At 32.2% G+C, this 25790-nt stretch overlaps 1 protein-coding gene across 1 annotated transcript in view; it reads left to right on the top strand.

The window, feature by feature from the left end:
* Positions 1 to 25790, top strand: part of LOC143049862 (uncharacterized) — a 52185-nt gene that overhangs the window by 11199 nt on the left and 15196 nt on the right. Inside the window, exons 9-14 of the mRNA XM_076223624.1 lie at positions 898 to 1044; positions 1530 to 1666; positions 2147 to 2213; positions 3187 to 3599; positions 6308 to 6552; positions 12993 to 13146. Coding sequence (XP_076079739.1) covers positions 898 to 1044; positions 1530 to 1666; positions 2147 to 2213; positions 3187 to 3599; positions 6308 to 6552; positions 12993 to 13146 — 1163 coding nt within the window. The remainder of the gene's footprint in view (positions 1 to 897; positions 1045 to 1529; positions 1667 to 2146; positions 2214 to 3186; positions 3600 to 6307; positions 6553 to 12992; positions 13147 to 25790) is intronic.

Below are 25790 nucleotides of genomic sequence, written 5' to 3'. Positions count from 1 at the left end.
TGCAGAATTAAGACAAAGTTTATATGAAGAAAAAGAGATGTAAGGTTTACATCAAAGAGACAACAACTGACAATACAAAAAACTAAAAGACATCTAAAGGTCTGGTCAACATGGAACTCCCAGTCTACTCCTGCCTTGTCAACACAGCTAACTCAATTTCTTTCTCTGATTGTAGACATTAAGCAAGTAAAATTTACTCCCATGGCTTATAAATGTAAAAATTGAATACTGATTTAATTAATGTTTGAAATATGTATGGTTAGATACCCTGAAAGTGATGCAAGAAATTGATAACAGCAAATTACCAAAAAGACAGTTCATCATAATATAACAAAGGACAATCACTGATGAGGCACCTGGCATGAGAAATATAGATTTCACCACTGGATTAAGTGTGTCACGGTATTACTCCACATGAGACAGTTAAATTTTAAGATTAAGGTTTTTGAATATTTAAAATTTTTGAGAGTAAAGAAATATCGTAATACACACAATATAGGGGTGGAATCTGTTTCTCTAATGACTTTTAGACGATATATATATATATAATCAAAGTTTATCCGTCTTTTTTAAAAGATTTGCTGAAAGTTTGTTCTTTTTGAGCCGTCATCAGGCATGGTCATCTTTTTTCATGCCACAATTATAATTCTTCGTTGGATACAAATTGTCGTGAGTATTGTGGGTACAGATAATACAGAAAACTAAAAACAAATATGACAGATAGCAATCAAGGACAACGACTGACTTGAGTTTGGCACATACAGAATGTGGCTTGGTTAAACATATTTGTGAGTGCTCAACCCTCCCCAAACCCCTCTTTTAACAAATTACATGTCTAATATGAATGTATGCAATTATTATATGTTTAACAACAGTTTCATACTCATTTATTTTAAGGAAAAGCATCAGTGTGCAATACAGAAGTTTAGAGAGGCTTTAGAACATGATTTCTGTTTCCTACTACCACTATATAACATATCTCTAGAATACAGATCACTTGGGATGACACTGGCTGAGTTAGAATCACTTAACCTATTGTCTACAGTGAGTAAACCATTATGTCCATACATCCCATATATGAAAAAAGTTTTTTACTATAAAAGACTGTTGATAGTTTGATTACTGTTAAATCAGGAGTTATCGTGAGATTTTATTATACAATGTTATATATTGCAAATAACAGGACTTGGCGAATATACATATAGCAATAAAAAGACCCAATCTGATTAATAGCTTTGCTTACAAGGATCAGAAAAGCTTCATTCAAATTTCTGTTTTAAAGACCTTTTAGGATCCTCTGGTTTTGTCAGATTATACACATTTTCAAACATTTGAAGGCTGAAATTTCATTGGCTGATGTAACAATTCACAGAACAGAAAATGAAAATGAAAAGGACTGCTGATAGATCCTTGGGTTGTGCTATGGGCTGATATGGGAGTATCTGGATGATACCAGGGTCGACATTGACATTGAAAATGACATGATTATAGTCTACAGTTACAGCAATTTTGATTATTTCTATTGATAGGCACTACAGAATGGTGATATTAAACCAACAGATTACAGTCAGGATATGTTTACACAGATAACACATGAGACCAATGGAGAAGTAACACTGTGTCAAGTCCTGTATACACTGGCATGTAGATGTTCACAGCTCAATATGTAAGTATTCTTCAACAAAAATCTTTTTTTATTTTGCAGGTTAAAATTTTATTCAAACTTTAGGTAATGTTAGACAATATTATTTCAAACAGAAATGATATGGGTTATCCATCAATGATATAAAATCAGTCCATACACAACAAGAAAACACAAATAGCAAAAGAACTGTGCTTTTATTGCTGCTCACATCTCAAGGTCACCATTGAGGCCTTCAACACACTGTTAAAGAACAAAAATTCACTTCCCTAAAAGTCTTAAGACCTCCCCTAGCACTGGTTTGAGATAAAATTTCAAAAAGATGATCCATGGAGTAATATCAATAAAAGAATTCAAACATTCAGTTTGTTTATTTCTGTGAATTTATTGGTTTGATCTGGTATTGCCTGAAGATTATTGAATGACTAATGTTTTTGATTAAGTAGACTATAGAATAATTGGATGATGAAATTAAGATTGGTATATTTATGTGTCTGATTGTAGGTACGAAGATGCGTCTCAGAGATATCTGGATTTACTTGTGTACTTAAATGACACCAGTACTATACAGGTAAAGTACAATGTTTATTGAAATCAGAAGTCACGGGAACTTTTTGATTGAATGCAAATCTATGTAAGAAACCACCTACTATACATTGCAAATGTTATTTTTACATGCATGTACTCTTTTTTTACAGTACACTGCTCATCATAATCATAACATGACATATTTGCCACTGAACATAAGCAAGAAACAATCTTTATGGTGTATTTGATTTAATGATCACATTCCAGCCTGATGTTGACCTTTATATCCGTTATGCTTAAGCAAGCAAGCCTCAATCAAAGCATCCAGATATAGGTGCAATTTTATACTAAGAGCTATTCCAGAAAAAAATGTATGGGTGGGGGGAGGGATGTCGGAAGGCACATTATATTAATAATACATGGGTGATGGGTATCAGAGCAACTTTTCACACTATAATGCACTATTATTCTCAATTACAATTGTCTGGGTGGCGGGTGCTGACAAAAACTGCCTTCCAACCCCTCCATACATTTTTTTCTTGAAAAGCCCTAAGTAAAACCCCTTCTACACTTCTACACAACCAAAGTGAAGATGCTTTTGCATTAGTGTTGTAGCATTTTAATTGACATCATAGTTTATAAGAAATGGGTTTTTCTCGCATAAATGGCTGAAATTCCAATTCTTCAAGATCTGTGTATTTTTGCATTTAGAAGGACTTATGTTTGAACAAAATATGGATTCTCTCTACTTCTTTCACCAATATTTGATTGTAATATACTCTGGTAATACTGCATTACTATTTTGATACAAATTGTAAATTTTTAGAACACATTTCTAGCTTCTAGTAGAATTTGATCCAGCATTGATAGAAGTGAAATTAGTAGAAGAATTTTACCCACTTCAATTGATTTTTATGTTAAATATTTAAAACATAGTGATAATAACATTAATGTATTGTTTTTTTATAAGTCTTTGGTTTTACATTATTGACTTTTAACAACTTTTCTTTCTGCAGATTTCTGGAAATAGTTTGGTAACGGTTCCCAGGATTCAAAGCATTTATCTTGAAGCTATAAAATGTCTTCATGAGTCTAAAAATTATAATGACTGTGTAGCAGTTTGTGATCAAGTCCTGAGTTGTCTCCCCTCTGGATCCCAGAATTCATCATTCAGCTTCCTTAACCAATTAGAAATTGATCAGATTTCATGTGACACAGGTTTAACTGGAATTGTGGATATAAGTGACATAGAACCTGACCAACTAGAAGGAGGTAGTTCACAAGAAGGCAGCAAGAGAAAAAGACAACATTCTTCAGAACTAAAAACAAAAGATACAGAGTGTGACAGCAATGTTTTGGTTCTTTTATACAAGGCTGATTGTTTTGTGTTTCTAGAAAAAATTGAAACAGCTTTGCATTGCCTAGACAAGTAAGTTTCTTTTAGTCTACATTATTTTAGGCAAACTGGTATACAATCTTGATACTTTCTTTTCTATCATGTCAGTTGAAATTTAAAACTTGCTTGCATTACAGTATCAGTATATGTGATGGAGATATTCAGTAACATAGGTTATATCATATGTATATTTTTCAACTGTAGCTGGTCAAACCAATAACTTACAGAAGTGATGAAATGGGTTATATTTTATCAAATTCAATGATTTTATTTCTAGTCAAAATCATCCATTACATGTTTTTTTTCTCCAGTCAATATTGTACATGTATAGTTGTCTTTGTACATGTATAGCTGTCTTTGTACATGTATATCTGTCTTTGTACATGTGTATCTGTCTTTGTACATGTATATCTGTCTTTGTACATGTGTATCTGTCTTTGTACATGTATATCTGTCTTTGTACATGTGTGTATCTGTCTTTGTACATGTGTATCTGTCTTTGTACATGTGTATCTGTCTTTGTTCATGTATATCTGTCTGTGTACATGTGTATCTGTCTTTGTACATGTGTATCTGTCTTTGTTCATGTATATCTGTCTGTGTACATGTGTATCTGTCTTTGTACATGTGTATCTGTCTTTGTACATGTGTATCTGTCTTTGTACATGTATAGCTGTCTTTGTACATGTATAGCTGTCTTTGTACATGTGTATCTGTCTTTGTACATGTGTATCTGTCTTTGTACATGTGTATCTGTCTTTGTACATGTATATCTGTCTTTGTACATGTATATCTGTCTTTGTACATGTGTATCTGTCTTTGTACATGTATATACGTCTTTGTACATGTATATCTGTTTTTGTACATGTGTATCTGTCTTTGTACATGTGTATCTGTCTTTGTACATGTATATCTGTTTGCAATGAGACAGACACCAATGTTATTGTATAGGTCCTGATCTGAGCATGTTAAAGTTAAGACCCCGTCAGATATGTAAAATAAGAGGCCAAAGATCTCAAACAAATATCTTAACTCATTTGATGAAGAAAATTTTCATTGATATAGCTAAAGATGTAATACTTTGAAAAGATAGACAAATTTCAGCTACAGGGCCTCAGGGAAGATTAGTTTATTGTAACTAATTGAGTTTACCCTCTTTAAATAAAGAATTTATTATTATTATTATTATTACACCAATCCCAAGTACCACAAGAGTGCAGCAGAATTTGTTCTTTGTCTGAAACTATTACATTCCTGGCATTCAAAAACACATAATGTAGAGAGCTTGGTCTCAGGGCTTCCAAAAAATATTTGAGCCAGCCAGACATTTTATATCTGATCCTGATTTGAATCCCTTAAGATTTAGTCATAAAAGGCAATTATTGTTATCAGATGGCCATTCCAATGATTGACATTAGATAAAAAAAAAAATGATTTTAAACTTTGATATGAATTTGATGTTCAGATGTAAACTGTTAAATTGGCAGTGCAGCATTCATAGTATGCACATCAGTGTGCTCATATCTGCCTCAGACTCATTATTTGTGCAAAATGACATTGTCAAAAACTTTACTTTCCTTTTTAAAATCACATTTTCCTAAACCGGATGTTTACTTGGCAATGGTAATACACATGATACATGAACCATAAACGGATACATAAAATCTGTGTACGTTTACAAAGCTTGACTGAGTGAAGAAGCTCTTTCCACGTTATTTCTTCAACACAATACTTGAAATGAATGTTAGATAGGTATCAATGATAATTTTAGCATTTTTGAAAAAATGTAGGATGCATAATTAAATTTCCCACCTGTGCACATGCACACAAGTGTTCTAGTTCATACAACATATTTCTGACGAGTTTTCATTTAAAACCTTTTTAAATTTTTCATCAAATCATGTTGATAAACTAATTTTTTATAATTTTAATCTTTTGGACTAAATCAATTAGATACAAACCGTTGAAATGTAAGAAAATAATTGTGAATAGACCAATAATTTTTAGGATGTCCGTTACTGAAAATAGTTTACCTGTCACCTGAACAGGTAGATTTCAGCTGTCCAACAACTAATTAGCGATGATTAAATTAGAAAGTATTGAAGTAGGGGTTGTTTCGATAGTAATTAATCATCATGTCACTTTTATGACCGGAAATGTGTGGATGTTTAAGCCAAAAGGTTGAGTCAAAAAGATCGATAATTATGTTAAAATGACTGAAAAAGCCTTGAAAACTTAAAAGTAGATGACCGTTTCATGCTTTGCCCAGTTGGACTTTTACCGGACGTTATACAAATGACCGGAATATATGACCGTTTTGGAAGCCCTGCTTGGTCTGTATTTTTTATTAAGAAGTATGCATTTTTTTCTTAAATACCAGATTTGAAGTATAGTACAAGGAAATCAATGATTATTGAAATATTAAGTTATCATGGTTATCTTACAATATGCATGAAAACAACAATTGTAGAAAATGAAAAAATTACATCCAACAAAGTAATGGTCAATGATTATTTTACCATGTATGAAGCGGTCATTGACTATTTATAAACCTTAAAACTATTTCCATTTCCTAATAATAGAATGACCAGTTTATGAAAATTCATTTTAAAAGAGTATGTTATGAATATGTATGTGAAAAAGCTTAATACCATGAATATGCATGAAAAAACAAGGTAATGAACATGATGAATATTCATACATTAAATAAAAATTAGTTTTTTTGATGTATATTTTTGCAGGTGTGTTGGTAAAATTCCCTTCAGTGATGATTTAGGGAAAGGGACCAGACCTCAGCAACAAATTAAACGCCGAAGATTAGATTCCAGTGGTGAGGAAAGTTCACAGCTCAAGGACACATTACCTGTCAATGACCTTCAAAAATTAGCATCATCTGTATATTGTCATTTAGGTGTTGCTGTGGCAACCAGAGGTCAAAATAAAGATGCCTTACATTTTCTCAGGATTTCACTAAGACTTAATCAAGGTTTGTATGAAGTTATTTTCTTCATTGAAACTTTAAATATCACCTATCTGAGTGTTGTGGTTTGAACTGCTGCTTTGGCATCAATGTGTAATGCTCCCACCTGTATGTTTTTTGGTCTGTATGCTCATTCATTAGTCTCCTGTTTCAGGTTAATGTGTGGTTATCATTATGGTGTGGACACACGAACTTGAGCCATGTTTAGAAGACATTCTGTTCATAAATTTTCATGCTTTGCAAAATTTGTTGCACCATATTTCTGGGGTTTGATATATCATTTTATTCCACTGTTTATAAATATTGATAGTTTAATCAGTATTTGATTGGTTGAGATTATCCCACATATCATTCAACAAATCTTCTTATTCCCCTCTGAGTATCATATTCCCCTCTGAATGATGGGACAAATCATGCGACGTTATGAGAGATTAATGTACACAACTTGAACTTCTTAATAGCAAAAATCATTATCCTGTTCAAAGGAGTAGGTTCAGTAGGACCCTTTTTGGCCCCAAAATATAGCAGTCTTACAAAATTGTTTAAATGTAAACTTTTAGTTATTTTTTGGAAGGTATAATGCCTCTGCTACATAAATATGGGCTGTTTTTGGCATTACAATGCACATATAACGGGTACTTGCAGCATTAAGTCATGCTAAATTACTGAAATCTTCACAATTTCAGCATTTTAGTTAAATTTTAGACGGTTTCCGTCTTTAATGAAAGTGGCCGCATTCATGTTCATTCTTGATATTTAAATGTAAGTTGTGTTTAATGATAAATACATATATAAAGGTCGAGGATGAACACGGATGTGGCAACTTTCATTTTTAACAAAAACCATATGAAAAGTGACAGTTTTTGGCATATTTGATAGATTTTTCAAATTTAAGGTAAGGTTTGCATGAAACCTGGATTTTTTTCTTCGTGATATTATACCAATATGATACATCATTTTGTTCAGGGAGGAGTACCCAATCATTTAGAGAAAAAAAATCGAACATCGCCTGTCCCGTTTTTTCAGGTGAAAAGCTCAAAATTACGATTTTTGAAGATTTTTAGGGAAAATTGTATAAAGTTTGAATACTTCTGAAATAATAATGTATGCGAGTGACTATAAACAAATAAAACTGAATAAATAATTGTGGTCCATTCATTAATAATAAATTTTAATTAAAAAATCATAAAAAAATTCAAAAAAACTTGATTTTTTAATTTTTGGGTTAAAATAAAACAGTTGCCATGGCAACAATAAGCCAAAAATATCTCTTTTCCAGGTCCACTGTTTTTTGTAAAAAAAATCTGAACTTAAGGATTTAACTTATTGCATTATAATGAGTTAATAAAATTGGTATGTCCCCGAACTCGTTTTTATGGAAATGGGCGTTATGTGTTCATCTTGTCATTTCTGTAAAACACAAAAAAAAAATTTGTTGTTGATCTGCAAAGAAGAAAGTCATCTTTGATAGCATATTTTTACAAAGAATCATTTTGTCTTGTAACACTTTGGAATTGACCATAATCAATGAGAGAAAGTGATTAACTTAGGGATGACATCAAAAGATCAATGTTGGATAAAAAAAAAAATCGAATAGTTTGGGGGTGGGGTGGGATAAAAGTTGCTGCAAGTTTTGTTTATTTGACATCGATTTTACATATATCCATATTGATCAATCAATTTTTCCCAAGTCAAGTTAAGAACCTATGTGAATTAAGTTTTTTTTTTATCCTATGTTGAACTTTTGATGTTTTCCCTTAACTTTTATGCCCACAACTATCAGTCGGAAGGGGAGGTGTTTAACTTTGGTCATACATACTTGTGTATTAATACATGTACAAGACTCTGATTTTGAAGAAAAACACTTATATTCTTTCATTACTTCTAACTGTAATATTTTGAATCTTATGAAAGCATTCATATTGCCATTAAAATTAACGAAAACTGCTTAATTGCTCCATGTTTGGTAAATTGTTTGTATGCAGCATTTGGATGAAAAGACATCGTTTTTGACTAGTAAAGTCATTTTCAGCAGCTGTGTTTATTCCATTCATTTAAATCTAGACTTCAACAAATTTTATTCAAATATTATCAAATATTTATGACTAAGCAGGGGAAAGCCTTGCAGGAGAAAGATAGATTACTGGTATGATTTGTCAAATTGTTACACAATATGTTCAGATTTGGGGTCTTTGACCAAACAAACAAACTACATGCTCCTATACATGATGAAAGACGAAACAGATGAAGGCCTAGAAATACAAATGACCAGCCGTATATGTATTGTTCATACTAGTATTTAAAATAAGAAATGTAGTTATGCAGAACTGTTATATGAAAATTTCCACATACTTTCAATAAATTAAAATAAGTTCATTGAAGTTCACAGGAGTAACGGCACTGTAGTTAAGGAGTCCCCTCAATTGGCGAATTGATGTTCGCAATTGCAGTTTTACTGTCGACGCATAGGGGAGACAGTAACACGGAAATTTGCGATTGTAGCTACACTTCAACCACATGTTATTCCGATTCTAATGCATTACAAGTATTAGCCTTCAAAAAAGGCTAGCTGTCTCTAAGCTCATGAAAATGGAAAGTGGTCTCGCTTTGTAGATTAATTCATTTAGAATATCAATCAACAAATTTTACCAAACACGCGAGGTCACACGATATCGTTTAACTTTGTTGTTTACAAAACTACAGAAGATTCGTCTATATCAATATCATAAATATGCATGATTAATGACCAGGCAAAATCTTATTGCTAAAATAGAGAGGACAAATCCGACACTCTACGGGATTGAAGGACATTTACTAGGTTTGGATTGTCCTAACCAATCAATAAACTTTGATTATTCACGTCTCGTTATATCTTCCAATCAGGTAGTAAGAAGCATTCACGCACTGACTGTCCATCGTTCAATTCTTAACAAAAAGAAATAATACGTTAGAGCTTGGAATACATGTGCCGGAATGTATCCATGGGACACTGATCACGCCCCCTCTTGTATAAACATAAAAAAATATAATGCATTACGTATAAATTACGTATAAAGTAAACATCTGGTTGAAGCAAACTAAAGGTAGAAAACAGAAACGAAAAAATTAAGAAAACTACTTCATAAAAATGCTCTGAGCGCCGTCACTTCTTCATTATGATCTCTTATATACGGAGAAAGACTAAAAACTAACAATTTCCCGGATTTTATAGTGAGTCTGTGCATGTGTAAAGACACATGGTACCATCCTTGTTTTATATAAATTGATTCAAAGTTGACATATGCATACCTATTTCTCGTATCAAACATAAACTAAAAGAACTAGCCAAGGAATTTGTTTTTGTCCTGGCAGATAAAGCTGCTAATAATATTATTATTGTTTGACGTAAATTTTACATTGAGGTTCTGAAAAAGGAAATCACCAATTCACCAACATTCCAACTGACTCCATTTTCAGAAAACGAAATCTGTAACAAACATAAACTTTTAGGCACCGCTTTACAAGCAGAGCCAAATACAATGAAAGTCCCAACTATGTATTGGCTTCCGAAGCTACACAAAACCCCTTACAAATATAGATTTATTTCGTCTTCAAGCCATTGTTCAACTACTAAATTGTCTATTCTTCTTACCAGCACACTTGGTACAATTAAAAACCTGATAATAAATTGTTCAAATAAGGCCTTCGAAAATAGTGGAATAAATTACTTTTGGAGTGTCAAGAACTCGTTGGAAGTACTTGATAAATTGCATGCTTATATTGGTGATTTTGAATCTGTTCAAAGTTTTGATTTTTCTACCCTGTATACCACATTACCTCACATTCTCATTAAGAAAAAATTCACACACCTAATTAAATGGGCATTCAAAAAATCAGAATGTGAATATATATGTTCAAACTCTTTTAGGTCATTTTTTAGTAGCAATAAACAAAAAAACTATGTTAATTGGACATGCTTTGATACTATATATGCCCTTGAATTTTTACTAGATAACATTTTTGTTCGCTTTGGGGATTCCGTATATTGTCAGATTATCGGAATTCCAATGGGGACTAACTGTGCACCACTTATTGCGGACCTGTTTTTGTATTGTTATGAGTTACAATTTATGACAAAAATAAGCAAAGACCCATCGAAACAACATCTGATAAACAAATTCAATAATACTTTTAGATATTTGGATGATATTTTGGCTCTCAATAATGACGACTTCAGTATGTATATTAATGAAATTTATCCTGTTGAACTTACTTTAAATAAAGCTAATACTAACAATGACCACTGCCCTTTTCTCGATCTTGATATCTATATCACTAATGGAAAGCTGAATACTAAAATTTATGATAAAAGGGATGATTTTTCATTTCCTATCGTTAATTATCCGTTTTTAGATGGTGACGTTCCCTTGTCACCATCTTACGGTGTTTATATATCTCAACTTGTACGATTCGCTCGTGTATGTAACAATGTTTTAGATTTTAACGAGAGAAATTTATGTATTACTGAAAAATTATTACACCAGGGTTTTCGATATCACAAACTAGTCAAAACATTTACTAAATTTTATCATCGGTATAAAGACATTATTCGTAAATATAGCTCAACATGCAGACTTTTAATACGTTCAGGTATTTCACATCCAATTTTTTATGGTAATATTCTTTATAAAGCACAAAGGTGTCAGTATTCACTGCAGAAACTTACAAAACCTTTGAATAGACTTATTAAGAAGGGATATAATTACGATACTGTTGTCAAGTCATTAAAGATTGCATATTTTGGCGTTAATATTGAGTCACTGATAAGGTCTTTGCATCGGAACTAAACACATTTATTCTAAAAACAGTTGTTGGCATGACACGGGTTATGTTCTTCTCATATATGTTATGATGGAATGATACTAAACCCCTAACGGGAAGGATTGTGCCTGATGTTCATATGATGAAATCATAATCTTTCAGTCAGTTTAGTTGAAGTCTGGAGCTGGCATGTCAGTTAACTGCTAGTAGTCTGTTGTTATTTATGTATTATTGTCATTTTGTTTATTTTCTTTGGTTACATCTTCTGACATCAGACTCGGATTTCTCTTGAACTGAATTTTAATGTGCGTATTGTTATGCGTTTACTTTACTACATTGGTTAGAGGTATAGGGGGAGGGTTGAGATCTCACAAACATGTTTAACCCCGCCGCATTTTTGCGCCTGTCCCAAGTCAGGAGCCTCTGGCCTTTGTTAGTCTTGTATTATTTTAATTTTAGTTTCTTGTGTACAATTTGGAAATTAGTATGGCGTTCATTATCACTGGACTAGTATATATTTGTTTAGGGGCCAGCTGAAGGACGCCTCCGGGTGCGGGAATTTCTCGCTACATTGAAGACCTGTTGGTGACCCTCTGCTGTTGTTTTTTATTTGGGCGGGTTGTTGTCTCTTTGACACATTCCCCATTTCCATTCTCAATTTTATAGAAGTGTGTTTGAGTAGATGTTGTTAAATGTCCGGTGACAAATACTTCAGGACAACACAATACAAAAGTTGTGTCTGAAAGACACATTTTTAATGCATCCTTACCAAATTAATTACTATTAGAAACATTCTGTTAGTTGTTAAAGTCATTGATAAAGTAATTTATATTTTGAATGATGTAAAACCTGTGGGTTGTGTGCGTATTTGTGGACAAACCTTGCAAACTGTACATTTGAAAAGACCAATTTCAACATTCTGTCGTTCGTAAAAATTATGCAATAAAAATATCTGAGAATATACATATGCATTCTCTATCAGTAAAACACATGGCACATTATGTAAATTCCAACCATTTTAAAAGAAATTTACTAACAGTGTCACAAAAATGTGCTGGTTTTCACTCAATCCAGTTGCGTTTCTATAATTTGTATTTATACTTAAAAAAATCGGAAACAACGTGCATCAGACTTACAAATTCAATTAAAGAGACAGCCTCACAGTCAGTGAAAAAGTTATTGGGTTCTTGAAGCAGAATAAATAACTCTTATATCTTGTAAAAGGACAAGACGGGGACAAGTCATAAAAAACACAAGATATTAGATCGATATCTATTGAAATGAGCTTCCCATACATTAGTTTTTTTTTATGTTTTACGACAGGAGACAAGAGAAAGACTACGGAAACCAATTTTGAAAAACAAACGTACACTATGATACATACATTGGGATGGACGTATAAACAGACAAGGATAAAACTCAATGCTCCCTTTGCTACGGCGGGGGTATAAAAATGTACATTTATGAAATAAAATAAAAATTAGCGAAACTTCATGATATGAAAATTTGCAAAGCCCTCGTGAAATATTAATATTCTTGGGTGAACAAATCTTCATATCTCCCTCAAGCACGGGAAATACATGTATAGTATTTATAAACCTCATCAAAAGACAATAATTGTATAATAATTACTTGTTTTTTTTCAGGAAATTTAGATGCCCTATATAACCATGCAGTAGTGTTGTGGACAGGCAACAAAAGACAAGCTGCTGTTGACTGGTGTCAAGGTCGTGACATTGAGACAGTTTCTGACAGTTTTCATTTGTCAGGTTTACTCCGACAGAAACAAAACAAATTGAGGTGAGTTGGTGAAAATAATATATTCTCTCAGTTTCTTTACATTTTATATCAAGACAGCTTCAGCAAGTTTTCATTTGTCAGGTTTTCCAGGACAGAATCAAAACAAGTTGAGATGAATTATATGTAAAATATTTGAAAATGATTTACTATCTCAATCTCTATACTTGGACTTGAAATAATTGTCTGGTCCTGACTTTATCCTGTAAATCAATGAACAATCACCACTGCCTATAAATCAAGATTAGAGGTCTTTCATCCTTTATTTTTGCATCCCTGACCTTTTTTGTTTCTCCACCCTCAAGTTTTTTAACACTTCTTGATTTTTATTGAGACTGTGACTTTTGTTGCAAAAGCAAGGCATTGTGCTCCTACATTCTGTTGGCGGCTTCCACAAATATTCACTCTGTTGGTAAAATTTTTTAAAATTTAATATCTTTTCTAAAATATCCTGGCTATGTACCAAACATGGACACGACATTGTTTATAATCATACGATAGTATCCAGAGGTAAATTTTGTAAAAAAATTATCGTATTGTACTTGTAAATGGACATTTCAGTACTTTTCAGTTTTTAACACATTTATTAGACAGGGCTCACACTACTTCAGAATTATAGGGAGAAGTGACTTCTCTTTTTGAAACTGATAGGGAGAAGTGGTGAGATTTGAAAGAGAAGTGCTCATTCGCATGGTGCGCTACAATGTTTGGATTTTACAATAGTATAAAGGGCCATATGTAAATAATGTTCTTTTTATATTATTCAATTCATATCTGAGTACACAATTAAAGTAACATTTCAAATTAAAAGTTATTTAAGTTTAACTAAGGTTTTGTGAGAAACTACCAACTAAATTTAATATCTAGCACTAAAAAAAAATTATTTTAAAAAATGTAAAGAAATTATAATATATCAATTACAATTTAATTAAAAATTATCTTGTGTATGAAATTCAGTGTTTCTCATAAAAAAAATATAAGAGTTATTAAGCTGGGCCATAATATATTGATATTAGTAGAATAGTCTCAGAGTTAAGCAACTTTAATCAATAGTTTGAAACAATCCATAAAAAATATAGGGAATTATATACACCAATCAATTAGATGTAACCAAAAGTCTCTTAATGTGTGTGGAATACGTAATTTTCCCCTTTGGGATCAATATTCTTCTGTCAGCTGTTCCATCCGTGCGTCCGTAGTAATTATTGTAAAAGTACGGATTTCGGTCATAGCTGGTCCGGTTCAGATCCGTAGTTTAGAAATCGGTCAATGGCGGACGAATGCAAGAAAATTTACAAAAATAAACGATGTTTGACAAGTTATTTGGAAAGGAACATGACGGTTTTAATGCAATAAATGGATTAAACATTTACTGAAGCATCTTTTATCACGTTTAAATAAAGTAACAAACTTATTTTGCCGCCGAAATTTAGGTTGATGTACGTTTTCGAGTAACAAGCACCGGGACTTGCGGAAATGCACGAAGTGATAAAAAGTTGTATTTTTATCAAATAACCTGCTACACACTGCGAAGACAATGCTTCAACCTCTTTTCTAAAGATAATGAATCGTTTATGTCTAAATTTCTTTAATAATCAGTAAAAAATTGATGTTTCATCAACTTGGTAAAAATTGAAAATGTCCGATGACGGAAGCGACTGAAAGCGACTATCGTCAAGAACAGGGCGACTTGTTTTCGCTTTTGGGGGTCGGGGAAAGCGAAGTGACGGTCGGGAAGGCGACTTCTTTGCCCAAGTCGCCTGGTAGCGTGAGCCCTGTTAGATTCATAAATCATCCTTGATTTTTACAAAATTTGACAAAACCTTCTTATAATCAATCAACAGAGAGGAAAAATAATTTTATATGAATAATTCTTTCCCCATTTTTGTTGAGCCTGTGACTAACAGCAAAAGAAGACAAGACATTTGTTTTCATGGAACCCTTACAAATTTTTGAGTTCCTTTAAGATTTATAAAGTAAATTGAATTTAAGGCCTTTTACAGAGAAAATATTTGCTTTACCAAAAAAATATGACAAATAGTAAGCATATAAGAGCTGAACATGTATAGCCGAATCTGTACGTATAATTATTAAAAAAAATTGAAAGAAATTAAGGTATGATAAATGAGAAAACCAGTGACCAAATGTTTTAGTATGGGAGATAACTCTGCAAGCCTTGTCATGTAAAAAAAAAACCACTTTTTAACAATTTTGTGCATTTTCTAATGAAAGGCACTTAAAATGATATTAAAAGCATAATCTGTATTAATTACAAATATATATAAAATAAATTGCAGCTTAATATTTTAAAAATAGTACATGTCAAATTCAGATATATATATATATATGTATGTATATAAAAATTGTAGATTGCACTGATTCTTATTAACAGTATTTAATTACACAACTGTTTGCAATGTTATTTGTGTCTTGATTTTAATTTAATGAGTTTGATAACAAAAACAGAATAATAAAATGCTATACACTGCTGTGTATCCGGTATCTGCCTAGAAACACAAGTGCAAAGGATTAACAATATGGCAATAAAACTTTGAATTGAATTAACCTAATTATCATGAATCACCTAATATATAACCCAGCCCAAAAATTAGTACTTTAATCATTTCCACAAAAATGTGAAATTTGAAAGGATTATGTTGAATTTAATGGGAGGCATATTTTAAATTCTGTTTTAGATGTATAAGTAGGTGATTTTTCTGTTTCCTATATACAATTAGCCTTGTTCATGCATATTTATGTGCTATAACTCATATAGATTTATAAAGCGTGAAAAAGGTTAAAAGAAACAAGATTTTTTTTTTTTTCATAGATTTGCAGTGTTACCATTTTTCATTCACAAATGCTTTGTTCATGTTTACCAATGATAACTCTAGATTTTTATATGACCTTTAAGGAAGATGTCAACGGCTTTGGAGTAGCTCTTATAGTTTATATACTGATCCTGTCCATTACCTTATGGTTTTATGTTTATGTTTTGTTTTTTTCCAATCATATTGTGCATAATAATGTTGTAAAAATGCCCTTTATTGGTTCTTGATTAGATTAATAAAATTCTTATCTAATACTGTCTATACATATATTTAGAGGGGACTAACAAGTCTTTATTTGCAAGACATGTACAGTTATAACTGTTCAACTAAAATGGTATTTAGTATGTGAAAGAAAAGACCTAGGTTATTCAGAAAGATGATTGAGGTTCAATTTTTCAGGTAAACTTGAGGTTCATATGTTCCAAAAAATTAGAGGACAAGTTGAGATATAAATCATTGAAATAGCAGCTTAAAATTCTAATTCAACTTCAAATTCTTTTTTTTTCCTTCATCACAGGGCCCTTAACGACAAAAGAAAAATCAAGAGACACTCTCTGAGGTCAATAAATGGTCTTTAATAAAAAAAAAAAAAAAAAAGACAGCTGTCAACACTGTAAACACAATATGTACAGCTTGGAATCATCTTTGGGTTTGAACATTTATTAATTATTATAAAAAAAAGATTATCAAAGATAAAAAATAAATCAGGTGCCCTTTTAGGTTTTTTAGCTTTTCTATGGTCTATATATATATATATATAGTCTATAATATTTCTTAAATGTTAAAGTGGTTTAGAGTGCAACCACAAAGAGATAATTTAGTATTCAATGCACATATTATTCATCAAATAAATATACATATTACTTTTACGATATTGATCAATATCTATGCACTTTTACTCTAGGCCTTCTTTATATTTTTTTACTGGTTTTACTGTAATTTGGTTGACACTTATTGATTTTTTATCATGTACTTGGAAGAAATAAAATCTACTGTTTGATAGTTTTATCTTTGTTTTGTCTGTAAATCTCAATAGTTCAAAGGTCACATCTATAGATAATAGCCAAGTTTGTTTACAAGATTACAACTTTGGGTGGGGTAACAATTTGTAATATATTGTCATTTAGATATCACTGACAATTTAAAATTTGAACATGCAATTTGAAAATATTTTACAAAATGTACCAGGATTCCAAACTTGAGGGAACGCCAATTTTATGACTTTTTTTCTGTATATCAAAATGTAACTTCCCACAAATTTTGTCTTAATCTAAGAACACATTTTCTTAAAAGCAAACATTTGTGTAGTAGGTAAAACTTTGAAAAAGAACAATTTTTAGAATTTTGAAATGAATATCTCTCTTTTTCAACATGTTCAATGTTCTTTATATAATTACAAGTTCTTGATTTATCTTATAATTAAAAAGAAATCCTTTACGGAATCTTATTGTGTGTGCTTTATTACAGAGCATGCCTCAAATACTTCATTTATAATAAGAACTGGTACTGTAAAAGTCAGTTTTCTTAATGGATTTAACTCTCTTACAAATTTTTTCCAAATTTTTTTTTTTGTCAGACTGATTTTTGAACCCTCAAATGACTCATTGTTAATTGTTCTGACCAAATCTCTGACAATCTTTTACCAACACTGTGATTTTTCTCCAACTAAAGTACCAAATTAAACCAACCTCAACTACCCCTACTTTAAATTGTACCTGTAGATAACTTATTTCAAAAGGGGAAGGATGATGTTGTTTACCGAGCGGGAAATTTAGGAACCATCCAGTAAAATTATCAATCCTTTAAATAAACTTATTCTGAAAGGTTACCAATTCAATGCTGTAATTAGATCTTTGAATATAAATAAACTTATTCTGAAAGGTTACAAATTCAATGCTGTAATTAGATCTTTGAATATACCGGTAAATAAACTTATTCTGAAAGGTTACCAATTCAACGCTGTAATTAGATCTTTGAATATACCGGTAAATAAACTTATTCTGAAAGGTTACCAATTCAACGCTGTTAAATTAGATCTTTGAATATGAATAAACTTATTCTAAAAGGTTACCAATTCAACACTGTAATTAGATCTTTGAATATAAATAAACTTATTCTGAAAGGTTACCAATTCAACGCTGTAATTAGATCTTTGAATAGGAATAAACATATTCTAAAAGGTTACCAATTCAACACTGTAATTAGATCTTTGAATATAAATAAACTTATTCTGAAAGGTTACCAATTCAACACTGTAATTAGATCTTTGAATATAAGTAAACTTATTCTTAAAGGTTACCAATTCAACACTGTAATTAGATCGTTGAATATAAATAAACCTATTCTGAAAGGTTACCAATTCAACGCTGTAATTAGATCGTTGAATATAAATAAACTTATTCTGAAAGGTTACCAATTCAACACTGTACTTAGATCTTTGAATATAAATAAACTTATTCTGAAAGGTTACAAATTCAATGCTGTAATTAGATCTTTGAATATAAATAAACTTATTCTGAAAGGTTACAAATTCAATGCTGTAATTAGATCTTTGAATATAAATAAACTTATTCTGAAAGGTTACCAATTCAACGCTGTAATTAGATCTTTGAATATAAATAAACTTATTCTGAAAGGTTACCAATTCAACGCTGTAATTAGATCTTTGAATATGAATAAACTTATTCTAAAAGGTTACCAATTCAACACTGTAATTAGATCTTTGAATATAAATAAACTTATTCTGAAAGGTTACCAATTCAACACTGTAATTATAGATCTTTGAATATGAATAAACTTATTCTTAAAGGTTACCAATTCAACGCTGTAATTAGATCGTTAAATAAATAAACTTATTCTGAAAGGTTTCCAATTCAACGCTGTAATTAGATTGTTGAATATAAATAAACTTATTCTGAAAGGTTACCAATTCAACACTGTAATTAGATCTTTGAATATAAATAAACTTATTCTGAAAGGTTACAAATTCAATGCTGTAATTAGATCTTTGAATATAAATAAACTTATTCTGAAAGGTTACCAATTCAACGCTGTAATTAGATCTTTGAATATGAATAAACCTGTAATTAGATCTTTGAATATAAATAAACTTATTCTGAAAGGTTACCAATTCAACGCTGTAATTAGATCTTTGAATATGAATAAACCTGTAATTAGATCTTTGAATATAAATAAACTTATTCTGAAAGGTTACCAATTCAACGCTGTAATTAGATCTTTGAATATAAATAAACTTATTCTGAAAGGTTACCAATTCAACGCTGTAATTAGATCTTTGAATATAAATAAACTTATTCTGAAAGGTTACCAATTCAACTCTGTAATTTAGATCTTTTAATATAAATAAAATTATTCTGAAAGGTTACCAATTCAACGCTGTGATTAGATCTTTGAATATTGTTTTTATTGGTATTAATACTGATTTTGTTGTAAACAGTAAATTAAAAGCAAACTTATTCATTGGATTTCAGCTGTCAAATGATCTAGAGGTCAACCAGTGGCAATATTCTTGCCATGGTAGGCCTGTAAAATTAAGGGAGGACTTGATTTTGTATTGGGGTATATAAGAGGACATGCAAATGTTGGGTGTGGATATTGGCATATAAAAAAAACAGATTTGGGAAATTAGCAACATGTGTCATCCTCCTGACATTAATGGCTCTCTCTAACTATATCAAACCCTCAACAGAGCCCAGCTATCTGTTTAAAATAAGGCCATATATGTTCACAAATTAATGAGTAGCCTTATGTAAGGGAGATAACAACACAGACAAGCAGAATTAAAAACTTAAGACATGAAAAACTGTCACAAAAACAAGGTAATTAAGTGTGTTCTACAAGGGTACGCAAAAGTATGCAACTCATTTGAACAAATATCCAAAGCCTTCATAGTTTCTGCTGAAAGAGGGAAATAAATGCCTGTACCAAGTCAGGAATTTGACAGTTGTTATCCATGCGTTTGATGCGTTTGAGCTTTTGACTTAGCTTTTTGACTAAGGACTTTTCATATAAAATTTTCCTCAGTTCAAGGATTTGTAATTTTACTTTTTACAATCAAATGAAAGCTTTTTGCCATTTCAGCTTTTTAGCTCACCTGGCCCGAAGGGCCAAGTGAGCTTTTCTCACCACTTGGCGTCCGTCGTCCGTCGTCGTCGTCCGTCGTCGTCATCCGTCGTCGTCGTCCGTCGTCGTCGTCGTTAACAATTTACATTTTGAACTTCTTCTAGAGAACCACTGAATGGAATGGAACCAAACATGGCATGAATGTTCCTTATGAGGTGATGACCAAGTGTTGTTACTTTGTAGCCGATCCATCATCCAAGATGGCCGCCAGCGGGGGACTTAGTTTAACATAGGACGCTATGGGAAATGCATACAAATGACTTCTTTTAGAGAACCATTGAATGGAATGAAACCAAACATGGCATGAATGTTCCTTATGAGGTGCTGACCAAGTGTTGTTACTTTGTTGCCGATCCATCATCCAAGATGGCCGCCAGCCGGGGACTTAGTTTAACATAGGACCCTATGGGAAATGCATACAAATGACTTCTTTTAGAGAACCACTGAATGGAATAAAACCAAACATAGCATGAATTATCCTTATGGGGTGCTGACCAAGTGTTGTTACTTTGTAGCCGATCCATCATCCAAGATGGCCGCCAGCGGGGGACTTAGTTTAACATAGGACCCTATGGGAAATGCATACAAATGACTTCTTCTAGAGAACCACTAAATGGAATGAAATCAAACATAGCATGAATGTTCCTTATGGAGTGGTGACCAAGTGTTGTTACTTTGTAGCTGATCCATTATCCAAGATGGCCACCAGCGGGGACTTAGTTTAACATAGGACCCTATTGGAAATGCATACAAATGACTTCTTCTAGTGAACCACTGAATGGAATGAAACCAAACATGGCATGAATGTTCCTTATGTGGTGCTGACCAAGTGTTGTTACTTTGTAGCCGATCCATCATCAAAGATGGCCGCCAGCAGGGGACTTAGTTTAACATAGGACCCTATGGGAAATGCATACAAATGACCTCTGTTAGAGAACCACTGAATGGAATAAAACCAAACATAGCATGAATGTTCCTTATGGGATGCTGACCAAGTGTTGTTACTTTGTAGCCGATCCATCATCCAAGATGGCCGCCAGTGGGGGACTTAGTTTAACATAGGACCCTATGGGAAATGCATACAAATGACTTCTTTTAGAGAACCACTGAATGGAAAGAAACCAAACATGGCATGAATGTTCCTTATGAGGTGCTGACCAAGTGTTGTTACTTTGTTGCTGATCCATCATCCAAGATGGCCGCCAGCCGGGGACTTAGTTTAACATAGGACCCTATGGGAAATGCATACAAATGACTTCTTTTAGAGAACCACTGAATGGAATAAAACCAAACATAGCATGAATGTTCCTTATGGGATGCTGACCAAGTGTTGTTACTTTGTAGCCGATCCATCATCCAAGATGGCCGCCAGCGGGGGACTTAGTTTAACATAGGACCCTATGGGAAATGCATACAATGACTTCTTCTAAAGAACCACTAAATGGAATGAAACCAAACATAGCATGAATGTTCCTTATGGAGTGCTGACCAAGTGTTGTTACTTTGTAGCTGATCCATTATCCAAGAAGGCCGCCAGTGGGGGACTTAGTTTAACATAGGACCCTATTGGAAATGCATACAAATCACTTCTTCTAGTGAATTACTGAATGGAATGAAACCAAACATGGCATGAATGTTCCTTATGTGGTGCTGACCAAGTGTTGTTACTTTGGGTGCTATAAACAGTTTCGTATAAAAAACTAGGGGTTATTCCCCGACTAAAAATAACCATGGGGGGAAACCCCTGTTTATTTACTCAATTGGTGAAAACGTATCATGTTTTTTGTATTTGATTGTAAAAATTAGTTAATTAGCTTTGAATTAAAACAGGTTGAATGATTGAAATAATTTTAAAAATCATATTAACTTTACATGTTTTGAGGGGAGACAACACTGTAAACAACCTGTTTTTTTGGCAGTGAAAATTGAAAACTTATTTGCAGCCACTGTTGCTCTTTTCGGAGCAGGAAACCGTACCCTGAAACAAGATTTTTTTGAAAGGCCAGGTAAAAACCTACATATTTCATACAGTTTTGATTATGTAAAATGTGCATGGATCATGTCTTCATGGGTGTGCACATGACCAGGTTTCAAGTTTTTTATGTTCAAATTAGACCTTTTTTCCCCCATGTTCATTGGATGGAATATTTTTAATATATTAAAAGTACACATTATTTTTATTTCATTATAAACTAGAGAACATTCTGATTCCAGTGATATCTAGTTTTATACAAGTATCTTTATTAATCAGTCCACCACTAAGGGTCACTTATGCATGGTCCCTCAAAATGTGACGTCATAGAAAAAAACTGTTGATTGCACCCTTTGTAGCTGATCCATCATCCAAGATGGCCGCCAGCGTGGGACTTAGTTTAACATAGGACCCTATTGAAAATGCATACAAATGACTTCTTTTAGAGAACCACTGAATGGAATGAAATCAAACATGGCATGAATGTTCCTAATGTGGTGCTGACCAAGTGTTGTTAATTTGTAGCCGATCCATTATCCAAGATTGCTGCCAGCGGGGGACTTAGTTTAACATAGGACCCTATGGGAAATGCATACAAATGACTTCTTTTAGAGAACCACTGAATGGAATAAAACCAAACATTGCATGAATGTTCCTTATGAGGTGCTGACCAAGTGTTGTTACTTTGTAGCCGATCCATCATCCAAGATGGCCGCCAGCAGGGGACTTAGTTTAACATAGGACCCTATGGGAAATGCATACAAATGACTTCTTTTAGAGAACCACTAAATGGAATAAAACCAAACATGGCATGAATGTTCCTTATGAGGTGCTGACCAAGTGTTGTTACTTTGTAGCCGATCCGTCATCCAAGATGGCCGCCAGTGGGGGACTTTTGAATGAAATTAAACATGTTCCTTTCCTTATAAATGAGGTTGTGTTGTCACTTTTAGCCAAATTTTATATTTTTTTATATGATTTCAAAAACCCAAGTAGAATCAGGTGAGCGATACAGGCTCTTGAGAGCCTCTAGTTTTATTCCACATCGAAAAGTTACATGTAAAATGCCTTCTGTCATTTTTATCTGTTAAAATTCTTTTCCTGTTTGAAATTTTACTGAGAAATTTGCGTAATTTCACTTTTATTTTATCAGTTTTTTTTTAAGAATATCTACAAATACATGTAGTATATATGGGAAAGGATATGAAACACTTCCTTTAAAAGTATATTTAGTTATCTGGTGAAAACTACTTCATCATAGTACTTGTTTGTTTTTTTACTTTCCTGTTTTGACACTGTAATAAATTAGTCACAGTTTTTTTATTAACATTATTTGTTTAAACTCATTCATTATGTCCTTGTATTTTTCGCTATCTTTAACCGATTATTTTTTTTAGCAAACTTAATTGTTACAATGTTTTAATTCTTTCCTGATTTCTTTTTTTAAACATGTTGATAAATCTCAAGTTGATAAATTTTCTAATTTTTACAAAATTTGGAGATCTAGCTGAATTAAACAATTCAGTCTGCATGGTTAGCCACTAGTCAGATGCCCCAGACTAGTAAAATTTCATTCAGACTAGTAAATGTTTTCAAAACTTTGTTTGGCCCAATAAGAAATATGTCAGAATATTGGTCTTTGGACTAGTAGTTGAAAAAGTTTTTGGTGCAGACTTAACAAAGCTTTATCTAGTGTGTATCTTAGGTTTTGTAGACAAATACATTGCTCCTCCTAGTCTTCATGTATATTCTATAAATATAGTTGTTAACCTCAGTAGTCAGTAATTTTTGTTACTGGATGCCATTTTAAGTACTGTAGTTTCGGATTACAACCTTTCTTCAACATATAGTGACATAAAATGAAAGGCAAATTCTTATTAAAGTTAAGGTCAACATTTTGAAGGTCAAGGTGGTAGCTAATTTAAAAAAGATAAGAAAAAAGTAAATTTGAATATCTAATTTCTCATAAATTTTAATTGATATCTTACATATCTTATAAATTATATATGTTAAGAGAGTTAAGTATAAATTTGATGGTGGATCTATGAAAATCCCTTTTTAATTTTCATAATTTTAGACTTTGGGGCAAGAAAAAATAACAAATTATATATCTGTTTATTGTCGGAAGACTGAATGTTGTTGTCTTATAGTTATTTGTATCTTAGGTTGCAGCCATATGCAATATGATGGTGGGTAAACCAGCCATATGTAATATGAGGTGGGTAAACCAGCCATATGCAATATGAGGGTGGGAAAACCAGCCATATGCAATATGATGGTGGGTAAACCAGTCTTATGCAATATAATGGTGGGAAAACCAGCCGTATGCAATATGATGGTGGGTAAACCAGCCATATGCAATATGATGGTGGGAAAACTAGCCATATTCAATATGAGGGTGGGAAAACAAGTCATACGCTGGGTATATAATGGTGGGAAAACAAGCCATATGCTATTTGATGGTTGGAAACAGGGGGATGGGGGTGTTGCTTTGATGTTACCTCATTCAGGTAATACAGTTTCTCTGAAAATTTTATAGGAATAAAAAACACAAATGATTTCACTTTCAAAAAGGTGTTTAACCCTTGTCATTTATAAATAAGTAGAAGAATTTGTAGTAGGAGTTGGTCAGATTAAGATACAACTTAACTATACATTTATCAATTTGACTGGCTGATTTATTGTAAATTAAAGCATGATTTAGGAAGAAATAGATCAAATCTTTATATTGATAAAATTCTTGTGTTTCTATGTTATAGTCATTGGACAATGGGGGACCATCTGCTGCCTTCAATAGCCCACCACGCCAAAATCATTCACTTTTCTTTTCAGTTATATCATAGATTATAGTTTTAATTTATTACTGTTATTGATTAAGATTCTTGAGTAACGAGTATAGACAAAGATTACTTTTAGATCTTTTTTTTTTTTTTTTTTTTTTTATGCAAACTTACGATTATTTTAGGATAAGTTCTTCTTCTTTATAAGCCATTATTATAAGGAACAAAATTATTTTAAAATCTTTTGATGATTCATAGCCATCATATATATCGGACAAAAATCACATTCAGATTTCTTTTAACAAAATAAATTGCGACTATTTTAGAAGAAAAAAAAGAAAAAGGGAGGTAATAGATTTGAATGTACAATTGATATTATAATATCATTGTATATATATCAGTACTTCTTGAAGTACCCTCTGTTTTACTGCCAATAGATCTTATTTTCCCCTAGAAGCTTCCAATTTGTCTAGTTAATGTCATTTTTATATGCCCCACCTTTCGATAGTAGAGGGACATGAATTTTCTGGTCTGTGGGTTCGTTCGTCCGTCCCGCTTTAGGTTAAAGTTTTTGGTCAAGATAGATTTGATGAAGTTGAATTCCAATCAGCTTGAAACTTAGTACACATGATCCCTAAGATATAATCTTTCTAATTTTAATGCCAAATTAGAGTTTTGACCCAAAATTCAGGGTCCACTGAACAAAGAAAATTATAGTGTAAGTGAGGCATCCGTGTACTAGCTATAGGGACACATTCTTGTTTACATTCATTTATAAACTAAATCCTTTCTCAATTTTAAATAGACAAGAATTGTAAGACTGATATGAAAAGAAAATGAAGGGTGTTTACATTCATTAGACAGCAACCCAATGATGCAATTATAAATATGGTAACTGAAATACATTCTGTTACAACAATA

This window comes from Mytilus galloprovincialis, chromosome 10, assembly GCF_965363235.1.
Source record: "Mytilus galloprovincialis chromosome 10, xbMytGall1.hap1.1, whole genome shotgun sequence".
NCBI classification, from domain to species: Eukaryota; Metazoa; Mollusca; class Bivalvia; order Mytilida; family Mytilidae; genus Mytilus; species Mytilus galloprovincialis.
The sequence above is the reverse complement of the archived record's forward strand: the minus strand, read 5'-3'. Positions and strand labels throughout refer to the sequence as shown.